The 20,019-nt window shown below is 52.3% G+C and overlaps 6 protein-coding genes across 6 annotated transcripts; 2 read left to right on the plus strand and 4 right to left on the minus strand.

The window, feature by feature from the left end:
* Window positions 1–2,691: 2,691 nt before the first annotated feature.
* Window positions 2,692–3,220, minus strand: CC84DRAFT_1168678 (uncharacterized protein). The gene is made up of 2 exons (XM_018179455.1): window positions 2,862–3,220; window positions 2,692–2,806 (listed from the first exon to the last, which is right to left on the minus strand). Exons 1-2 carry the CDS (start codon window positions 3,203–3,205, stop codon window positions 2,722–2,724), a joined length of 429 nt encoding a protein of 142 aa, XP_018030962.1. The 5' UTR covers window positions 3,206–3,220; the 3' UTR covers window positions 2,692–2,721.
* Window positions 3,221–5,177: 1,957 nt separating this feature from the next.
* CC84DRAFT_1230772 (amino acid transporter) lies at window positions 5,178–7,170 on the minus strand (the record flags this gene model as incomplete). The annotated part of the gene is made up of 6 exons (XM_018183705.1): window positions 6,738–7,170; window positions 6,502–6,688; window positions 6,365–6,456; window positions 6,036–6,258; window positions 5,616–5,978; window positions 5,178–5,567 (listed from the first exon to the last, which is right to left on the minus strand). Exons 1-6 carry the CDS (start codon window positions 7,037–7,039, stop codon window positions 5,178–5,180), a joined length of 1,557 nt encoding a protein of 518 aa, XP_018030963.1. The 5' UTR covers window positions 7,040–7,170.
* Window positions 7,171–10,515: 3,345 nt separating this feature from the next.
* On the plus strand, window positions 10,516–11,021 carry CC84DRAFT_1222094 (uncharacterized protein; the record flags this gene model as incomplete). The annotated part of the gene is made up of 2 exons (XM_018183330.1): window positions 10,516–10,567; window positions 10,885–11,021. 2 exons carry the CDS (start codon window positions 10,516–10,518, stop codon window positions 11,019–11,021), a joined length of 189 nt encoding a protein of 62 aa, XP_018030964.1.
* A 543-nt stretch (window positions 11,022–11,564) lies between these two features.
* Window positions 11,565–12,847, minus strand: CC84DRAFT_316143 (uncharacterized protein). Its single transcript, XM_018185833.1, has 3 exons — window positions 12,110–12,847; window positions 11,849–12,055; window positions 11,565–11,803 (listed from the first exon to the last, which is right to left on the minus strand). The coding sequence occupies exons 1-3, from the start codon at window positions 12,805–12,807 to the stop codon at window positions 11,770–11,772; spliced, it is 939 nt and encodes a 312-aa protein (XP_018030965.1). The 5' UTR covers window positions 12,808–12,847; the 3' UTR covers window positions 11,565–11,769.
* Window positions 12,848–15,044: 2,197 nt separating this feature from the next.
* CC84DRAFT_1180595 (uncharacterized protein) lies at window positions 15,045–15,745 on the plus strand (the record flags this gene model as incomplete). The annotated part of the gene is made up of 3 exons (XM_018180487.1): window positions 15,045–15,063; window positions 15,119–15,330; window positions 15,449–15,745. 3 exons carry the CDS (start codon window positions 15,045–15,047, stop codon window positions 15,743–15,745), a joined length of 528 nt encoding a protein of 175 aa, XP_018030966.1.
* Window positions 15,746–18,207: 2,462 nt separating this feature from the next.
* On the minus strand, window positions 18,208–19,221 carry CC84DRAFT_316158 (uncharacterized protein). The gene is made up of 2 exons (XM_018185834.1): window positions 18,746–19,221; window positions 18,208–18,458 (listed from the first exon to the last, which is right to left on the minus strand). Exons 1-2 carry the CDS (start codon window positions 19,059–19,061, stop codon window positions 18,352–18,354), a joined length of 423 nt encoding a protein of 140 aa, XP_018030967.1. The 5' UTR covers window positions 19,062–19,221; the 3' UTR covers window positions 18,208–18,351.
* Between the last annotated feature and the right edge of the window lie 798 nt (window positions 19,222–20,019).

The raw sequence follows: 20,019 nt of genomic DNA on the forward strand, positions 1-20,019 counted from the left end.
CGGGCAGTCCACATAGCTTTGGTGGACGGCTACGCGCAGTGACGATACCCGCGCGCATATCTTTACGCAGAGAGTGATGATTTGGCACACGGGACGACAGAGAACTTACTAAAGCAGGCTAAGAGACATGACCAATATGGGTTCTTCCGAAGAGGACGGACATATGGGTAATTTGAGACAGCGGTAGATTGAGACAGATAACCTGGTATTTTCCTTTGCGTGAAGACTGGAATGGGGCAAAGGGTGCACCTGACCGGCTTATGGATCTCTTCAAGTTATGGTTAAGATTTGGAGAGCTATCGAAATGGAGCGCACCGCCTGGGGGAAGAGATATGGACATGTTGATGGAATAATCAATTATTTACACCCACAACTCGCTGAGCAGTGCAACTGGAATCCATCTACATCCTATAGTGGGGCTCCGTCCACAGGTACAGCTCGCAAAGAGGGGCTCATCGAGACTCTCAACATTATGGCGAGGGGGACTGCTGGAGCTGTTGCAATCGATGGTTTCGTCTTGATGGTTGCTGGCTGCACAAGGTGATATGGACGCCGAGGTGGGCAACAGCGCGTTTAGGGAAGCGCGATAAGCGCGGTTTGCTCAATCCGTTCACTTGTTTGAACGTTCACGCGTCAAACGTCGCTATGCTTATCTCACCATGACGCGCCCTACGTGCTCCAGCTTGCCTCGCACCGCCGCTTCACGCTCTTGCGCGCGCCTCGACTCTAAACGGTGCGCGGTCCCGCCGGAAGATGTCGATGAGAGGAGGAGGGAGAGGTCGCGGGCTCGGCAGACCGCGAGGGTCGAAGAACAAGTTGCGCACACAGCTGGTAATTTTTACTGGGTCTTATTCTATGGAACACAGCTGACAGCGAGCGATAGTACGAATACACAAACTACAAACCAGAACCCGAGGTGTACGAAGAACTCTTCCGCCTGCGCAATGAGCCGCCTGTCATCACGCGAAGCTTGCCTAAGCAATGCCCCATCCCGAACGCGGAATCCTCAATCCTGAGCCGCAGACAAGTAGAAAGCACTTCGCGCTACTATTATAACGTCCGCATCGTGTACGAATCCGACGAAGTCAAGACCGAGCGAGCGTCCACCGGCCCCCACGAGGAAGTCGCGCAGATCGAGATGAGCCAGATTCTAAAATACGTGTCCCGCCGCGAGCTGGAACGCTTCGAGCAAGAAGACTACAGACAAATCACAGAGGCCGAGGAAGTTGACAGACGAACAGAGGCAGAAGAAGCTGCGAAGCGGAGGCTGCTGAGGAATGCCAAACCACGTGGTCGAGCAAGTGGAGATCTGACGACAAGCGGGCCGGTACTGGATATTGGCGAGGTTTCGATCCGAACAAGAGGCAGACCCAGAGGCAGGGGACGAGGGAGGGGCGGAGGTAGAGGACGAGGACGAGGACGAGGATGGGCAATAGGTCGCGGTGGTCTTGCTTCTGCGGCAGAACAGGTGGTCGATAGCGAAGATCTGGATACTCGTCTTTCAGACCAGAAGATGCTGGAGTCTGCCATCACGAATGCATCAGAAAGTGAGGAGGACGGTGATGAGCTCAACCTCTCAGGCCATCCATCGCCAAACTTCGCCATTAGCTCATTTGTCGCGAACAGCGCTCTGCCGCTCTCTCCAGTTGCAGCGCACCGGCGTCTATCCAAAACAATGCCCATGCACAACCCTCGTGCCCACGAGTCCCACCCCGAATACAATGATACCGAAGAAGACCCACGGTCAATGTCGAGCGCTGCTACACAGCTGCAGTTCGAGCGGGACATTTACGGCCGGCAATTCCATAGCGATGATGAGATCGAGAGCGAAGAAGAGGTGGACGACGAGGAACGGCAGCGCATAAAACGGCGAAGGACGGAGAGCACAACTTCTACGTCAGCCTTACCAGCGGCTCTACAGGCACAACAGTCAGATGATAACTCCAGCTACGAACACCCGCTCCTTGCGCGACGACCTGCACCCCAACGTCAGAACACGGGAGTTGATGGTCTCAATCCCAAACCGCAGGACCACGGCCAACGCTTTGGCGACAATAATGAGGACATCGACGTGAATGATGCAAGGGACGGCGAATATGATGAGGAATACGTCGTCGAGACTATCATGTCGCACTCATACGAAGATGGAAAGCGCTATTACCTAGTCAAGTGGGCTGGGTACGAAGACTCAAGCGACTGGCTCCCGGAAAAAGATCTCGCAGATGCACAGGAGCTCGTAGACGATTATAACGCTAGAGTAAGGAAGAACATCGGGAAACAGACGGTACGTTGAAGCGTAGGACGCCGCTTGATATTTATGATTCGAACATTGCGTAGGAGAGCATGACTTGGGGATGTGGCTACAAGATGACGATGATATGCCCAGATACTCGGTCTACTGTGGTATCGGGCGAAAGTAGTGTAGGTGGTCCGCGCATTGCAAAGATACAGCTCCTATGTAATTAAATGTGACATTCCATTTCAGCACAATACTACATACAGTTTTCTAGTACTTTAAATGCCCGCCCTGCGCGTCAATTACTGCCTGGTGTCGAGCTGGCATACAATCAATGTGCTCTCGTAGTTGCTCTACTGTGATTGCTTCCCAAGCTTCCTATACTATCCTACATAGTTCATCATACGTTGGCTACCTCCCACCATCCTAATCTAGGTACTATAGCTCTATATAGTTCTTCATCTTGTTCTTTAAAGCTTCAACAGTTATCCATGTTTGGTCGCTCCAGAGGATCCTCCACCACTGCCATGGTCGCCAGTTGATATAAGCTTGTGCCCACGCAAGGCGTATCTGCCGATTTGCTTTAGTAAAGGGAGGTTTAGTATAGGCAACATAGTGTCTATACCCACGCCTTCTTAGAGCACTCCTTATTGTGTATTCACCAACATTCCAGTGTTGAAAAGGACCCTGCGCAAGCTGTAGATAGCTCAGTTGCCGATTACTATTCGAGGATCGGATGAACGCCTCAAGTTGATCAACCTGGGCATCACTGAGTCGAGGTGGGCGACCGGAGCGTTTCTTGGGCGTGACGCAATCTCTAGTTATTGCGTAGGCAACTTGTCTCTCCGTACAAGATAGCTGGTTGGCGATAAAGGTATAGGTATGACCTGCTTGACGTAGGGCGCGCGCCGCTATACGCTCATCACGGCTAAGGTACCGGTGACGAGGTGTTGAAGGTGGTTCAGTCATTGTGTGGATGACGTGTCAATGCCAGGCGCGACAGAGACACCTTGTATCACTATACAAATTAGGTGGCGCTAAAGGTAGATTTGTCAGAAACTTTGATAGATTACATAGGGGCTGCATCCCTGTTGTGCACGAGCCAACTTACACTACTTTCGCCCGATACCACAACGCAATTTATAACTTCTGACAGCCCAACACTGGCATTGCTGCACTGCCCGCTACGGGAATTCTTTTCACTCGTCACAATTCATCTCTCTTCTTCCTTTGCACAGCTATTGCAACCAGCTCGACCTTCTTGATAGGTCTATAAGTCGTGCCTAACCCTGTTTACGGCTCGTATCTTGTAGTTCGTATCACCACGTTATGAGATTTCTTGTTTATTCCGTTCCGCTTCTTACCATCCATCCCAAGAGCCCTCGCGTTCAGCGATGGATACCAGTCTTGCTATGCTCATTGACCAGTCCCGAGCAGTTGGTACACGACGAACATCTAGTTCCTTGTCAGGCTTCTCACCAAACGTACATACACCGGCCACTTACCCTTTCAGATTCTCACAATTAGTGCAGGAGCTGCAATCTACAAGATCTTTGCAGCCGGTGCAGCTCTTTGAACGCACGCAGTTATCGCAATTGGTGCAGCTCTCACAGTCTACACAGTTTCGACAGTTGGTGTTGCTGCCGCCTCCAACGTTTCCGTCGTCATAGGCTGGGGCTGGGCCCTGCTCTTGGTTCTTCTCGGATGAAGTTTTTGCGGACATGTCGATACAGCTGGTCTCGTGACTGGAGGAATTGGATGCAGAACTGTCAGGCCGAGGGGAAGTCCGCTCCGGGTACTCGTATTGAGGGAAACTTTCCTGTGGGAACTCTCGCTGTGGGTCTTGCCGCGGGGAAATTTGCTCAAAAATACCTCCCAGAGTGTAACCTTGCTGGGTGTAGCCGGGTTGGGGATATCCGGGTCGCGTTGAACTGGACTGAGTGGGAGCACTGTATCGAAGATCTCGAGATTGGGGTTAAGCTGGGAAAATTGCGGCGGCGCTTGCTGGTGCAGTGGATAGCTTGGACCTTCAGGCAGTGGTGCGTATTCCTGGCTATGCTGTGGGCTGGGCAGCTGTTTTTGAGGAATCTGCACGGCCAGTGATAAGACTTGCTGAGGAGACTGTTGACTTTGTGGAGAGTTTGGGGATTATCACGACGATGCGGCGGAGATCCTTGCGCAGCTGACCGTTCGAGTGACCCATGTCTGATAAGAGGTAATGAACGAATCGGGTGCGAGATTCGGTAAGGTAGCATGAGAGAAAGCTTGATATGGAATTGCCCAGGTGCTCGATTCAGGCGTGATGGCGTGATAGAGTGATGCTACATGATTGTTCCTGTTGCATTGTAGGATCACAGCGCAAGGAACAAACTTTATTTCCGGTGAGATGGATAATATGAGGCTCACTGATGATTTTGCAGTCTCGAAGTTGCAAGCTGAGTCAGATACGAATACGGGTCATAGGCAGGGTTGCAACGTCATAAGTTGAGCAAGCGACAAGAGAACGCGGGGTCTGAGTCCAACTACCAGAGGTGTTCCCTGCCGTACATTGCCACTTCATATATATTGGAGATACGATCTATGAATAGTTCCAATGCACTCCCAAACCAACCCATTTAGGAACATAAATACAAAATAGACGTTGGGGACACTGTACAGTGCTTGATCGTAAAATCTTAGGTCATGTTGGCCCAGAAGGCATTGTAGTATCCAATATTGTGACGTAGCAGCGCAAGTAAGAGGTTCTCGTCTATGTGTACATTCATTTAACTTGTCACAACATTTTTCTCCTCTATTTCTGTAACATGCCGCGGCTCACTGGGATCAAGAGAGTTTCGTCGACCGTGTATGACGTGGTCCATGTTGCGATCGATTGAATTGCGATGCAGCTCGCGTTCGTGTTCGACAGTCTCTAGAATAGCCTCGAATTTCTAACACCAAGTCAGTAACACTTCAAATGTGATGTATCTCTGCTTACTGGTCCAGTAAATTGTTTTCCATAGAAAATATAATATGCGCCGAGGAGAATCACGAATACGCCGATAACTGCACTGACGTAGTTCATGTTATTAGTGTTCACCGGTATCGCTGCTGGGAAGCAAAAGAACACGTTGGTCACGAAGACGTAGATGACGGAAACGATATTACACAGCCATCCCCATTTGCCGAGTTTGAACGGTGTCTCATCTGTTTGGTACTGAGTGAGGACAGAACGGCCTCGGGCCACAATTACCGTGATAGGGATCACATAGGATAGATTCAAGAGGATCGTGCAGCTGGAGATATACGCGTTGAAAGCGACCGTTGGGCCGAGATATAGGAGTCCGAAGATCTTCCGCCGATCAGTCTCTGTGCAAGGGAGAAGGCAAATTGCACTTACCAGATTGAAAACTTGAACAAAGATGATACATTCGATCGGCACATCGAGGCGTCGGTGAATGCGACCGAAGAATGATGGAAATATCATCCCTTTATCTCGGGCCATCGCATAAAGGAGCCGAGAAGCGGACGTCATACAGCCCATCGTTCCATTGAAGAAACATATGGAAAGCATCACTGACATGATGACAGTACCTACACGGCTCCTTGTTACAAGGTACATGAGCTGCGTGATTGGCTGCCCAGTCTGGGAAGAAAAAACGGAACTTGGGTCAAAAAGGCAAAAGAGCATCACGAGGATGAATCCAGTGCCTGTGACACCACCCACAACAACAGCCATGATCATCGCCAATGGAGCGTCTATCTGTGATGTAAATTAGTATCTCAGCCTCAATGAGTACTTGTGTGGTGCATTTCATACCCTTGGAGTCGGCATTTCTTCCGTCATGTGTAGAACAACGTCGTAACCAATCAACGAGAGTGCCGACTGAAGTAGTCCGAGGATCCAACTTACGCCGTCGCTGTATCCCGTCTCGTTCGCGAACGAAGTGAACACGAACTCAGCGCCCGTGAAGTCGTTGTGGGAGCCGGTGCAAGCTAGGAGAACGACTGATATGACGGCACATCCACCGACAGACCAGTACCTGAGGTGCGCGTACAAAGTGAGCGTGAGTGAAGACGGGGTGGTGCATTTTTCAAATAATCGCGAAAGGTAAGAGACCTCCAAATTGTAAACGGTGATTTACTTACAGCGCGCAGTCATTATAGCGCCCTAAAATGGAGTTACCAAAGAGATTGACCAACGTGCCGTAGGTGGATACAGCAACCATGATCAAATAAGTCTGCTGTAGTCAGCTCTATCAATCAGGTCCTCGCGGTGTGCGAACCTTCCATGGTTCAATCACATAGCTGCCACCGGAACCAATGACTGCGGCTGCTGAAAGGAACTGTGCAGCGAAGAAGGCCTCTGTCGTGACGAGAGTGAGCCATCCGGCTATGTTCGCCCAGCCGCAGCAGAAGCTGGTTATCACTTTCCACTTTTGGGAGGACAATGAATATGTGAAGTGATATTGGCTTTGGAGAAAGTCAGCAATGTATCTGCCCAGCCGTGAGGCTCACGTACCCGCCTGCTGTTGGCCAAATAGATGCCATTTCTCCAAGGCTCGCTGTAATGGCGATGTTACACAAAGTACAGAAGACAAATCCATAAATGAAAGCGACGGAGCCCCCAGAGGGCATCACGATGCCTATTGTTGCTGCCAGACAGATCCAGGTGTTGAGAATAGCGAAGCTGAAGCCAACCATATTTAACTTGCTCAAACGGGGGCGTAGAACGCCAGCCAGAGGCACTGCTCCCTCAAGGGAACCTTCTGCTGACCCCGACCCCGATGCATTCTCGATGTGAATGGGAGCCTCATCCTTCATGGTCGACGATAGTTGCGAGATGGTGCGTTCGCGCGCACAGAGGCATGAACGGGATCTTGAAGCAGATGTTACGGCGGTCTAGATTGTGCATCCTCGACGCGAATAGGCGGCGCCGGAGTACCGCCTCGCCCTCCTTGGTGTTACGCGCTCTCCTCCGGACATTGCGAGTGGATTGGATGCTCGTCATGCGGCCGCCTGGCCGGGATCTTCTCATTGCATACGGAACCGGCGCGGAAAGGCCTCTGGTATCTTGCGGAGCCGCATATTGTTCGGCGTGGTCTTCATACCGGCGTGGTTTTCGGGATGGCAATACGCTATGGGGCAAAGCGTGAAAGATGATGAGGTGCGACAGCGCAAGCTTGTTCTGGAGACGGTTGCTAGGCGATTTAGTAGTGCGGGGACCCCGCGACTGGGAATCCGCTAGCACGCGCTGTTAGGTAACTGCCGCACTGGATGCATGGCCGTTATCGACATTCTTACAAGCTGTAGTGTGTCAGTCTTGAGGGTCTGGGGGGTTCCTGTATGCTGAGATGCTCCGAACCATTCGGTATGCCTCGAGTGGAAATCGTGCAATTGCCGAGGCTCTATATGCCTAACCTGATATCTAACTTTGTAAGCACTCCCCCCAAGACCTAATCAGGTTGAATGAAGTGTACGAACAACACGGCCATATCCATTTAGTTGCCCTCATTGAAGGGATTCGGATGGCTGCAAAACTTGGTGTGGAGGCACACCACAAGCTAGATACCGAGAGAGGATTGGGTCAGTTTCTCAAGACTACAGAAGGCCGAGCTCTGTGAGCCTGTAGCGTCCGTGTTAGTGGCCCCACTCGGATGGCGCTTCTGCCCTTTGCATATAGAATGGGTCGAGGCCCGGTGCTTTCACTACGCACCCTCCACCCCAACACAATCGAATAAGCAAAAGAATGCCGTGGTACACTATCTTCAACCCTATGAATTGAACCTCTGCCTTCAGCAGAAATCACCCAGACAACTCTACCAATAGCTATATATACATAGAAAAATTTGCAAAAACAAACTGGGCAACACAATGGCCAGAAGAAAACCCAGGCGAACAAGGTTTTTCATTTTTGGTGCTGTAAACCACAAATGGACGTACCTTGCATCTGTTGAGGGCCTCTAACCACTCCGCTAACTAACCTGACGTGTGGTGCAATGCGCCCAGGTCGTTAGATGGTAGTACTGCTGTTCTAATAGCATATATACCACAAAAAAAATGGTAATTTGAACTTCGTGGGGCGGCAATCGGTGAAGTGAAGGCAACGACGATATGGCGTGACTCCTTGGATCTTTGCCAGCGAAGACACCGTCACCAATTTCACTCTGTTGCCTTACTCACTCACTACAAGAGCCACTCATCAGGAACTGGCAGTACGGCAGTAGATGAACTTCGAGCACTCAAGTTCACGTCACGGCACAGAACAAAGCTGAAAGCCTGGGTACAGTCGGCCTGGGTGTCGCCCATGCTGGATTTGAAGAGCTTTAATCCAGGACAAGCCCTCATACACTTGGTACTTTTGCGTTGTCTCTATTTCAAACTCAGGGTTATCACTTGTGCACGCATCATAACAATTAGGGCTTTTAGCAACTTCCAGTACTTGTGTTAACTCAGGGGAAACAATGCCACACCCCACTTTGGTCTCGTACCTTGCAAGGAATATAGATTCCTTGCATCTTTATCAACAGATACAGCCTCGTCACACACCATGGTGGCCAACTTCGAAGTGCTTAAGGCAGTGACGCACCCAGCTCGCTGATGGCTTAACTCCTTTCAGTAAAATCTACTGACTTCACGCATCCGATAAGTCTCTGGACAACTTCACCATTGGGATACGCTATCTGGGGACGTACATGAAAGTCGCGAGGCTTTCGCGGTGATATTGGCGCAGCAAAAGCTATTGAAACTTAAGTCAGACTCTGCCGATGCCACCTCACTTGCAATAGAGCATCCATATTCGAATCACAAGGACTAAAAACTATTCAACAAGCCATTAGGGGTTCTATCATTCATAATATGTACTCGATCAATTCTTCCATGATTTCTCAGGACGATGAGATAGCTCGTGGTGTGGGGTGATTTATCCTGTCGATCCTAAAAGGTCGGCTTGTAAATCAACCTGCAACAACAGCGCATTCGGCTGTCTTCTAGACTAGATCGCGTATCAATTTGGTGTTGTTATGGATTCAGTAGGTTGTTGAAATCAAAAGACGAGAATCTGGCCCTGAACCACTCTATCTTCGATTTCGCCTTAGCCCTAGGGCCTCTCCCATGGACCACCACCGCTGCCGATGTACCAGAGACTGAAGACTGTTAAGCTCCGCTATGACTTTTAGCCATTCCATCGAGAACTATAGCTGCTGTCAGTCGGTAATTCGTCTATACGTTGATTGGACTGCAGGTCAAGAAGGTCATATAGGGCTACGCGTACCGAGTGACTGTGCCATGCCTGCTTGCTACTGAGCGTCACCAGTATGGCGTACATGGGATTCATGTTAGGACCCGAGAGGTGACCCTGGCCTTTGAGGTGCATGTCGGCATACTCGGACGCCGTTTAGCGATAAACCGCGCCACCGGCCATTATCCGTCAGTCCTGCTATGGCATTGTCGCCGCCTTGAGGGGACAATGAATGTCCCCGGTGGACACAACCTGCCGTACCTAGCCCCAGTGGGCTAGACTACTGACATGGACCGTCAAGGTGGCTGAGGCGGCATCGAAAAGTTGCAGCACCATGGAACCACGACCAGGAACGGCTCTGTTGAAGTAGACTCCAGCAGCTACATATATCGGCAAGAATTCAAGTAATCTGGAAAGCAAAACTGACGCAATGGCTGCATGACAGTGTGTTTGACTTTTTCTCAAGCCGCACATTCTAGAGGATTTCGCATTGTAGCTGACGGGACCGAGATTGGGCCTGCTTGCATATCGTAGCCCGGCGTAGAGCATGCTCATGGCTCGACAATTGAATGGATCTGGAGTTCATGCAAGTCGTCGATGACATGGTAGAAATGATCTTATTTGAGACTGAATCAGAATCCAGGTAAAGGAGCTGACTTCGTACGTCCCTAACGCTAAAAGGAAACTCATGTCTTCTTTGTCAGCTGCAGCTCCAATTGTTGAGAGCGTGAATTGCAGTATAGCTTAAGCTCGGTCGAATGGTCTGCAACTGAGCGACAGCGAGGCCATGCGCCTGACAGTCCGAGTGGCCGCATCAGTTATCCCTATCGCATTGTCAATACTTCTGAAGGTATCGAAGTTGAGCAGGGCATTCTCATGTGCTCAAGCGCGGCAGAACCAACATACTTGATAAGTACACATTGGGGTGTCAAGTTCAGGAAGAAGGTACTCACTCAGCTAATATCGTTGATGAGTGGTTGGAGTATCGTGACTGAGCCAGCTTGTTGAGATGAAGTGAATCCATGCGAGGAAGGCGCGGTGGAGACGAAGACTAATTTCAATGTTCGTCGCGAGGCGGCGAAGGGCCGCGGAATTTTCCAGCTTCACTGAGTGTAAGTGAGCGTCTTTGGCCTTGGTGTATCACTTCGTGCTGTTTACAAGGAACTTGTGACTCTGTCGTTGTTTCCCTTTCCAATCCACGTGACTACGCCCATATCTGCTCCCGTACCAGTCCGCGCACCAGCACCACTCCCACAGTAAGTATGAGTCCATTCTGGCCATTCTATATTGATTCAGGGTTTCCGATTGGAATCGACACCAGGGCTAAGATGTCTTCAACCCTAACCTGAGTTGTAGTCCACCACTGACCCGCACCACTAACACCTTACCACCACCATGGGGATTCGACACCTCGCTCACAGCGAAGAAGGCGGGCGCCCCCGACCCGCCGCCACCGCCACTGCCGCAGCCTTCGCGCAAGGAGGAGAAAAGGCCGAGGAGGAGGAGACGGAGAAGGAGATGGAGGAAAAGGACCACGGAAGGGGCAAGAAGGACGAGGAGAACTGAGGCGGTAAAGCATATCATATTAAAAGAGCAATCAGCTCGTATTTATGCGAGTTACTTACATGCAAGCAGCTCCGCCGCCCGGCCGTCGCTCTCCCGCACTTGTGCCTTCGCCCTCGCCCGCCAGCACCGCACGCTGTGTGGCGAGTCGTCTCAATTGAACATAAAAGCCCCACGTCAAGCCACCTGCACTCTCTCCGAGCTAGGCATGGCTCATGAGTATTGAAGCCTAAATACGTCCACAACTCTTTTCGTGATCCGTGAAGTCTGTGATAATTTGTCTGCCCTTTGTAATCTTTTCTCGGCTGCAAGCCTACTCTTGCTTGATCATGATATCCATGGGCTTTGTGTTATCAGGTCTCCAGGTTTAGGGCTTGAAAGCATGCGTTCCCCTAATTGACGAGTAGCGCAATGACGAAGCTGGTGCTTAGCACTACGAACAGGACGGCCATGAAATGGATATCTGATATCGCACCGAGGGGCATGTCATCACAAAGAGTGGGGATGGAGAAGGAATAGTCTTACATGACCTTGATAGGAAAGGTAGGCATGACGACTCAAGCGAAGCTCAAAGCCTGTATACACTATGCGCCATGAATGCGAACCTAAGGCCAGGACGATAACAGAGAATCACCGTACCAGTCCTCGAACACAGCTTCTTCATATGCCCTCAATGAGTCATTGATGCGTCACGCAAAGGCGTTCTTCATGCTTCACCTGTTTGTCCTCCATCATACCCCGCGGTCGTTGTCTACTCCTCGGAGTCGTTGGAGCGCACATCGACACTGTTGCATTCAGTCAGGTTTACTGATGATATAGTTCAAACCTACTGGCTAATTTTGTAAAAGAGAAGCAGATTGCGGATCTGCTCATCGGCCGGCAGCTTGAGCGGGAGAAGTGGCGCGAGCAGGAAGCGGGCGTTGACTTGGTCAAGCTCGGCGGCAGAGGAACCCAAAACCTTCTGAGCGTCGCGGGCCAGGTCGAAAACCGAGACTACCGCCTCAAAATTCTTCCAATTCTCGTCGTCAATTGGATACCTGGAATCAAATCAGTACCCGCGGAAGAATCCAGGTAGATTCACAGCAACTTACCGATAGGCGACTGTGATTGAGGGCAGCCACTCGTCATACTCAGGAACCCCACCGCCAACAGGTACGCATTTGTCAAGGAAGTCCTTGATCGCCTGCCACTGGCTGTCTTGGACTAGCTGGGCGGCGACACCTGAGCGGAGAAGGCCAAGAGTTACAGCCAGAATCCTTCGTTGCGGCACCTGGGTGAGAGTCAAAGTGCCCTTTTCGCGCTCGGCGCCGACGAAACCTGCAGGAGAAGGATCACTACTCGTCGGCTTGGGCGCGTTGAAAGCTGGGTTACCGCCAGAGTTGAGGCTGATGATCGCATTACGGGACACAGTGGAGGGACCGGCAATGTCGACAGAGTCGTTACAATAATGGGCCGGAAGGGCAACATTGGTGCCATGCGCCGTGTTGTTTACCCTTCCCGTGTGTGTGTCTGTTGCCGCCGTTGCGAGACGGGCGTTCAAGAGTGCGAGCGACGTGGCCGTTGTGGCATTGCTGCGCTCAACATTGGCGCGACGTTCAGAGTTGCTGTGGTAAGCAGCCTCGTTGGCGAAGGACCCGGTGACTTTGGCGGCGAATTGCGCGTCCTTACGTGCTTGTGGCGGGCGGTAATAATTGTTGCCACTAGCAGACACCGGATAAACGCCTGAATAGGGGGATCTAGTAGGAGCTGCTAACGCTTGACCTGCGCGGCCTCCCTGGCTGAGGTCCATGGGAGGTGCCTGAAAAGGATTTGCCCAAGTTATCGGAGACCAACCCGAGCGGCGTGCTTGACTCGAGCGGCCTGCCTGACCAAGGTCACCGCGAGCTGCTGGCTGAGCACCTGCGCGAGCTGCTGACATATGTCCTGCCCTTCCTACGTCAAGGAGTGACCCACGGCGGCCTCCGGTGCTGGGTGAGAAGGGCGAATGTGGCTGCGCGTACGATGTAGATTCAGGGGGCAGCCGCGCATGGGCATTGGCAGTTGGAGGCTGCTGAGCAGGTAATTGAGCAGGCACGCGGTGGTCCGACGCGTGCGGGATCGAGGGGGCAGCAGAGTTGTTTGGTGGGACCGTCTTCTTGACAATAGCCGACCACGACATTGAGGGTAATTGCGCGGGCGACAGATTCGCAGGCGACGGCGACGGCGACGATTCTGCTGGAGGCGAAGACATTGCGCCTTTCTATGTTAGCGCCTTCATCAGACGGAGGGAATGAGGCACTTACTGTGTGAAGGATGTGTAAGTCCGGTGCCGTGTGTTGAGTGTGTTGAGTGTGTTGAGTGTGTTGAGTGTGTTGAGTGTGTTGAGTGTGTTGAGTGTGTTGAGTGTGTTGAGTGTGTTGATTGGGGATGTTTGAGAAAGAGGTTTGTTGCGAGCGAGAAATTTATATCTACCAGCACTGAACGCACAGGACAACCTCGTCCGCTACGACTTCATTTCACAGCTGTACTCGAATGCCGAATAGGGAAAGTCCTGGTGGCAGATTGCCTTTCTGGTGCGACTAGCGCTAAAGTGGAAGCAGTGAAGGGACAGCTTACTTTTGCAGACTCAGCTGCAGCCTTAAAAGCCCCAGGAATGTCGACCAGAGAACAAACAAGAGGGCTCTACTAGAGAGATCGAAAGACTTTGCACTTTTGGCTGGAATATTCGATCTCTCGTGCACAGAACGTGATACTGCCCGGTCCTTCTCTGCCTGTCGCACCCCATTCATCGCGAATTGAACATGAAATTCATAGGCCGTGCTCTGGTGGCAACATAAAGGACAGTTACAGTTGACCTGCTGAGGTGCGTTGCCAGGGACATGCGCATGATGGTGGGGTGTTCTTGCTGGTATCCTAGGATAACTTGGAATATCATACAGATCTCGTTCTTCAATGTTACAACCTAGCTGGACATATGACAGGGGGCGTTAATCGAATGTCGGATCTCTAGGATAAGCTGCGGGACGTGTGGATCTCTATCGAAATCCTCGTTTCTATTAGCAACATTTCCGCAAGTGTAACTCCCGTCAGCGTTCATCCTAGAGCATCTAAGTGATTTATCATTCAGCTGTCAGAAGCCATAGCCGAGTTTTGTGCTCTTCCCGTCCGTGTGTCAGTATGTGTTTCTGAGTGTGTATATATTTTCATATCTAAACACATTTCATCAAGACTCGTAAGGTTCAGACTTCAGGCGGATCCTTGCGAGTCTTGATTTTGCTTTTGTAGTTTAGTTAAGCATGGGTCGGTAATGATTGTTAGATGAATCTCATAAGAGGTGGTAAGTTCGAACCCGGGGGGATTCACATAATTGATATCCGCGGCTCGGTGACACCAGGATGAGAAGCAATGCGACCCACTTAGAGATGAGAGGACGAGCCTTGCGGCGCACAGTACTCGATGCCTTTCAGTCGCTATTTAAAGCACAAAGGGGCCATCGGTCATTACGACGCAAGCCGTCGATCCGTCAATGTGCCCTGTCAGTTCGTCATGGTGAGAGCGATCGTTTCGGTTCGAAGTGTCATGAAACTCGCTTTAGCCTCATCAATGACCGCCTCCAGTCACGACGACTTTGCTTTTGGTCGACGCGTCTCACAGTTGAAGTGCCTTACAATGCCATGTCCAAGCCGGGGTGTCCTGTCTTATACTAGGAGGAGCCGTGCAGTACGCAAACTCATGTCCTGGCTGGTATTGTAACAGGCCATCCAGACAGGTACATGTGTGCCACGCCGCGCCTGCCTCTCGCGGCTGCTATTGCCGGTGCTGTCGAGCAAGGTCGCCTGGCCAAGACGCTAACGCATTGTGAGGCAGGAGAAGATAAAAGCTGCCCCGCCCGCCTCTCACCTCCCTCCTCTTTTCCTCATGCCTGAACCTTACGAATCTTGACACAATTCGGTTCTTTCTTGAGTTGTTAGGGTAGCGGTCCGCTTTGACCAGACGTCTCTCCGAACAATATCCGCTGCCTGTCGCCAGACCGCTATCCGAACAATTATGGGAGCACCAAGTCCCGGTAAGTCATCAGCTCCCTCGCTCATTAGTGGGTCATACTGATAAGTGGTTCGCAGTCTCTCAAAACCAAAGCACCTCCCCTCACATCCATGAACATGGCCGCACCGAGCCCACAGTCCCCAATCTTGACAGATACGTCTTGATCCATGACTGCCTGCAGCCAGCCAAACAACACCAAACCGGGTTGTTTCTGAACCTTGCGAGTCTTGAATGGCTTCGGCCGCAACCCCGAATTTTTCACGTAGTGACGTCCAAGAGGCCCAGCCGGGTACGTGGTACCCTTTCTTTCCAACAAGTCCGCAAATCTGACACTGCAGGCTCCAGGCCCTGGACCATAACCTGCCGATAGAGATTCTAGACGCAGAATTCCAGTAGGACCACCACAGGATCTCGGTCTTCTACTACGCCGAGTCCTACGTCGACTTCAAGATCTTGGTGACGGACTTGTTCAAGCATCTCGCTTCGAGCGACGATGGCCACGAGGTCGTAGCCCTTCCCCCCGCTCGACCAACCCATGCTCCATGACCAACCGCGCTCCGCCCCTTGTGGATGGCACAAGACCTCTCCAATCAAATGAAATCACTGCCTTCGGTGTCACTAGGCTCGCAGCCGGCGACGCCATCCTTGGCATTGAACAGCCCGTTAAAGGCTTGGAGGGTGACACGAAGAAGGAATTTACCTGACAACTGTTCGTCCTGGCACTCAAGAAGCCTTTCCACAAGTACAAGGAACCAGTCGCAGAACCGAGGGAGATGGTCATCGGCGGAACCACCGACTTCAAGCACCTGCAGACCGGAACTGCTTGCCTACCTGGTAAACCCCAACTCTTTGGAACACAAACAGCTGCACCGCTGGTCTGTCTACATGTCAAGTAGCCGAGCAACTGGAGGATAAGAGCCACCCTCGCAGATCCTAGCTCGGAGCTCTTCAGCGTCGATCTCAGCAACCGGAATCAAATACCGCTTCTCAGCAACCTCACGAGGTCGGGCACTAGGTATGCTAATCTGGTTGTGGGGTAAATACAAGCGCGGGTGCATGGCAAACCATAATGACAAGCAGGAAGTCATGGAGAGTGCGTAGATTCTTGTGGAAAGCCGTAGCTCGTTGTTCCATAGCTCATGTTGGTAGTGATAAGACTTGGATTAACATCCCGGTGATAGGTTTGAGAGCAGGTTAGTCATCCCTAATGTAGTTATCTCTTGATGCGGATCTTGATTTCCAGTGGCAGGGCATTTCTGAAAGGCCTGGAGGCGTTGCGCTCTATTGCCAGCATAGACCTTCAATGAAATTTGAGTCATAAATACTTGCATCCTGCGGCGTTCCGTGATTCTGATGTATGGATTGTGCTGCAAATGGGTTGCAATTTCTCTGAACACAACACCCTGCGCGCTTTGATTTGGGGGAACCTCAGCGTTTGGGTCACAAGGTGTTTAGCGATCCTCAAGTGCCGCTTTGCAACCCTCGCTTGAAATTGTAGGAGTGATAGAGAGGACATCTAATCTGTTGAACGCCCCAAATCGGGTGCATACAGCGAATTGTTGCCTCTTTTGGTAGATCCGACGCGCCCTTCCGCCCCGATGCGCACGAGCAAGCTCTTTCGGGTTCAACGTTGTCACACTTGACTCCGCGTGATAGTTTCTGGGTATAAATAGAGACATTGCACGTGCCGGTTGAATCGGGCGGTCTTGGGTCTTGGAGACCTGTGTGCACGAGGTTGGTTAATTGGATGGCTACACTCTCCTTTGCACGCGCTCGCGAGGATTGGGGGCGGGCAGGGCATCTGAAGGGTGGCAGCGTGCGGAACCAGGCGCGCATCATCAACCCGTGCGGATGACAGTAAGTCGACCTAGGAGGCCTCCTCTTCGAAGCGCGGTGGCGCATGCCTTCGTCCCCTCGCCTCGCGACCGACCTCCTCGCGATCGCCGACGGGACTTGCACGTGATGTCCGGCGTTGACCAGATCCATCCAATACAGCAATTCCAAGAGGAGGCCACTGCCGGGTGAATGGAAGGGTGGCAGTTGCCAACACAGTCAAGCCTGCCTCTCTCCTTCTACCAAGGAGCTCGCACCCACGCCCGTGCCAACGCTCACACCCACACCCGCACCACAGGCCGCCCCATAACACGATCAGCGTCGAGTTGAGTGCGGCGTCCGAACTCCGTCGAGAGGTCTATCCCAAGTTCTCACCTGCGCCAAAGTCTAGTCACAGTGCGTCAACCGCAACCAAACAGCATCGTCGCCACCTCTTTCGCCAATCGTCTACTTTGTACAATTCCTGCAGCATTGCTCCGATCATCCTTTGCCCCGAGCTATATTCGTCCCGCCGCGGCGCCGTCCATGATAGCGATGCGCCTCCTGTGTGATTGCTCGCATCGTCACGTGTGTATCGGTAGGCTCGGCGGTTCCGAGGCAGCGTGTTTTGTGTGCGAATTCGGGGAGAGCATGGAGCGGCTATAACCACGTAAACGACCTCTCGATAGTGCTGAGGTGGGTGGTGGTGCTTGTAGGCCTGGCGGCCTCGAAACGCTTCACGGCTCAACCAGCTGTAAGTTCACCTGGCAGCGTTCCCTCTTCTCAAGGGGCGCTTCTAGGGGGAATGATCCCAGCCATGCGAGGCGCGAGTGCCGACGCTGACATAGTGAAGGCCAAGTCCTAACCCAGCCAGATCCCGCCACCGCGAGCTGTCTCCACAACGCTCGAATTCCAGATGACAACATCACTCCCGCAAGTTCGCTACGAGACACATCGCTCCTTCGCAAGCAACGATCCGCCCGCATTACGAACCGCTGTAGCTTCTCATGCTGTAAGGCTTAGAATAAGGCGCATTCCGAGGAACTGGCGACCGGAAGAGGAAACAGCGCACTCGAGAACGAGGAGCAGGATGGCCGAGGGGACAGCAAATACTACGCAAAGGAGGAAACACAGAGGTGGTGTGATTCCCTTGTATCCTGGTTGTCGAGGCCGCCGGCGCAGAGGAGCTGCGAGAGACGACTCAGTGTGATGCCAGATCATCTACAGTGCTTCACACTTGATGCTAGCGGTGGTATGTTGACAGCTGTTATGCGAGCTTGCCTCATCAAGTTAGGTCCGCATGTTCCCTCCACGCCGTACAAGTAGGCCCATTGCGTCGCTCCTCGCCATTCCACCACAACTTCACTCCCGCATGGGGCCTTGGCGCTGGGACCATTTCGAACGAACAGATACGCGCGGGGCGTTCGGGAGGAGCCACGCCACACTTTTTTCGGCGCCATATATTCAGATCTATCTCTTCACCCGCTGCGCATCCTCTTTAGGGCGACCGTTCAAAAACCCCGATGGCGAGTTCATCCGCGCCACGCATAGTGGCGAAGGCAACGACGCCCGCCGAATACATCCCTTTCGACTCCTCGCATTGTTCTGGGATCAAAGGAGGTGCAAGCAATCAGCGCCTCCAATCTAAAAGACCTCGCCACGGCCGTCATGCTATGACAACCAATGCGATAGAAGGTACAGCGGCTGCAACGGTCACTCTGACGAGAGCGGCAACGTCATGAACCTGTTCTCCAGGGATTCACATGACCGATACTTTCACCCCAGCAAGGAGGCAACAGACGCTAGCGGGCCTCAGAAGATGACCATCGCACCAGCAGGGTTGCGCTTCGGTCGTCGTTGCCGCGCAATCAAGCGCATTTCGCCGCGCGAACTGTTCACGATAACAGAAGTACACGAGACTTGGGTAATCCACAATGGTATGATGGGTTCGAGAGGTATGCGAGAGCGAATGCCGAGACTCTTGAACGGTCCAGATGACAAGGAGTGTGCGACGTCTGGACATTCAAGTAGCCATCCAGGATCTTGAGCACTTGACGGGAGAGCCATCTCTGGCCAGATCGACGAGTGAGCTCCTGGCGAATTACATGTTGACGGCTTCCGGACAGCGCCATCTACCAGCGAGAGACATCTCCCACAGAAGCCAAGCTCTTGAGAGAACAGGCAGGACCAAATTGTCGCAGGTCTCATCCTTGGCGGCTGTTGTCATATGGCGCCACATTTCTCGGCCATCGTTCCTGGTCCAACTTTCGCCGAGGCACCACTTCACCTCATATTCCGGCCTCTAAAGTTCTTGACAAGGGTCTGTTGTAGTGGGTCTGAACTCCATGCTCTGCGGGTTTAGTCTAGTGCATAGGGTGGCGGAGATGCTCGTTGAGCTGCTGCTCGATGCGGTCCGGAAAGGAAAAAAATACGATCGATCGAATGCGACCCGAGACGAACAGGGAGCGCTGCCAACGTACGCGGGAAGAGCTATCAAGGATGTTATGTGCACTGAACCACGGATTGATCTCATCGTGAGAGGGGACTCATAACGCGTGAAGGGACGAAGAAGGAGAGAAATCTGTCACACTTCTCGGTCACCCGTGACAGCCCATCGCTTCGCCACTCGAGGTGACACTGTAGAGGAAGGCGGCGACAATGGTTCCTTTGATGCAGCGCCGTTCGGTGGTGGAGGCTGATGAAACAGCATCCTTCATAGTGTTGAGACCGTTCCGTGGACAGGGGGCGACGCTAGACACACTAGGCCAACTAGCCGCGGAATGCGTTCATCTCCGGCCCACCACCTCAAAGTCGACAACTTTGTTCATCCCAATTTCGAATATGCATCGCGGTGTGGACCACATGGAAATGACCGAATCGCTTTGCGAAGGTCGACTACAAGAACCTGGACATCGAGAGCTGGCGTGGCATGCCCATATTACGCGCGAGATACATCCTCGTGTGTTGGAATGGGCATGGCCCCCATCGTTGGTACCAAGCAGCAATGACGACCCGCGGCTCGGCCACCAGCACCCGTTCACCAGCCACGAAACCTATCGCTACGTATCGAGCCGTGATCCCCCGGTTCCTCACTGCGGACAACGTCGGCTCTGATCTCATGGAGTTCACCAAACGCACAGGCATACATTCCATAAGCAAGCCTGGA

This window comes from Paraphaeosphaeria sporulosa (genome assembly GCF_001642045.1).
Source record: "Paraphaeosphaeria sporulosa strain AP3s5-JAC2a unplaced genomic scaffold CC84scaffold_12, whole genome shotgun sequence".
NCBI classification, from domain to species: Eukaryota; Fungi; Ascomycota; class Dothideomycetes; order Pleosporales; family Didymosphaeriaceae; genus Paraphaeosphaeria; species Paraphaeosphaeria sporulosa.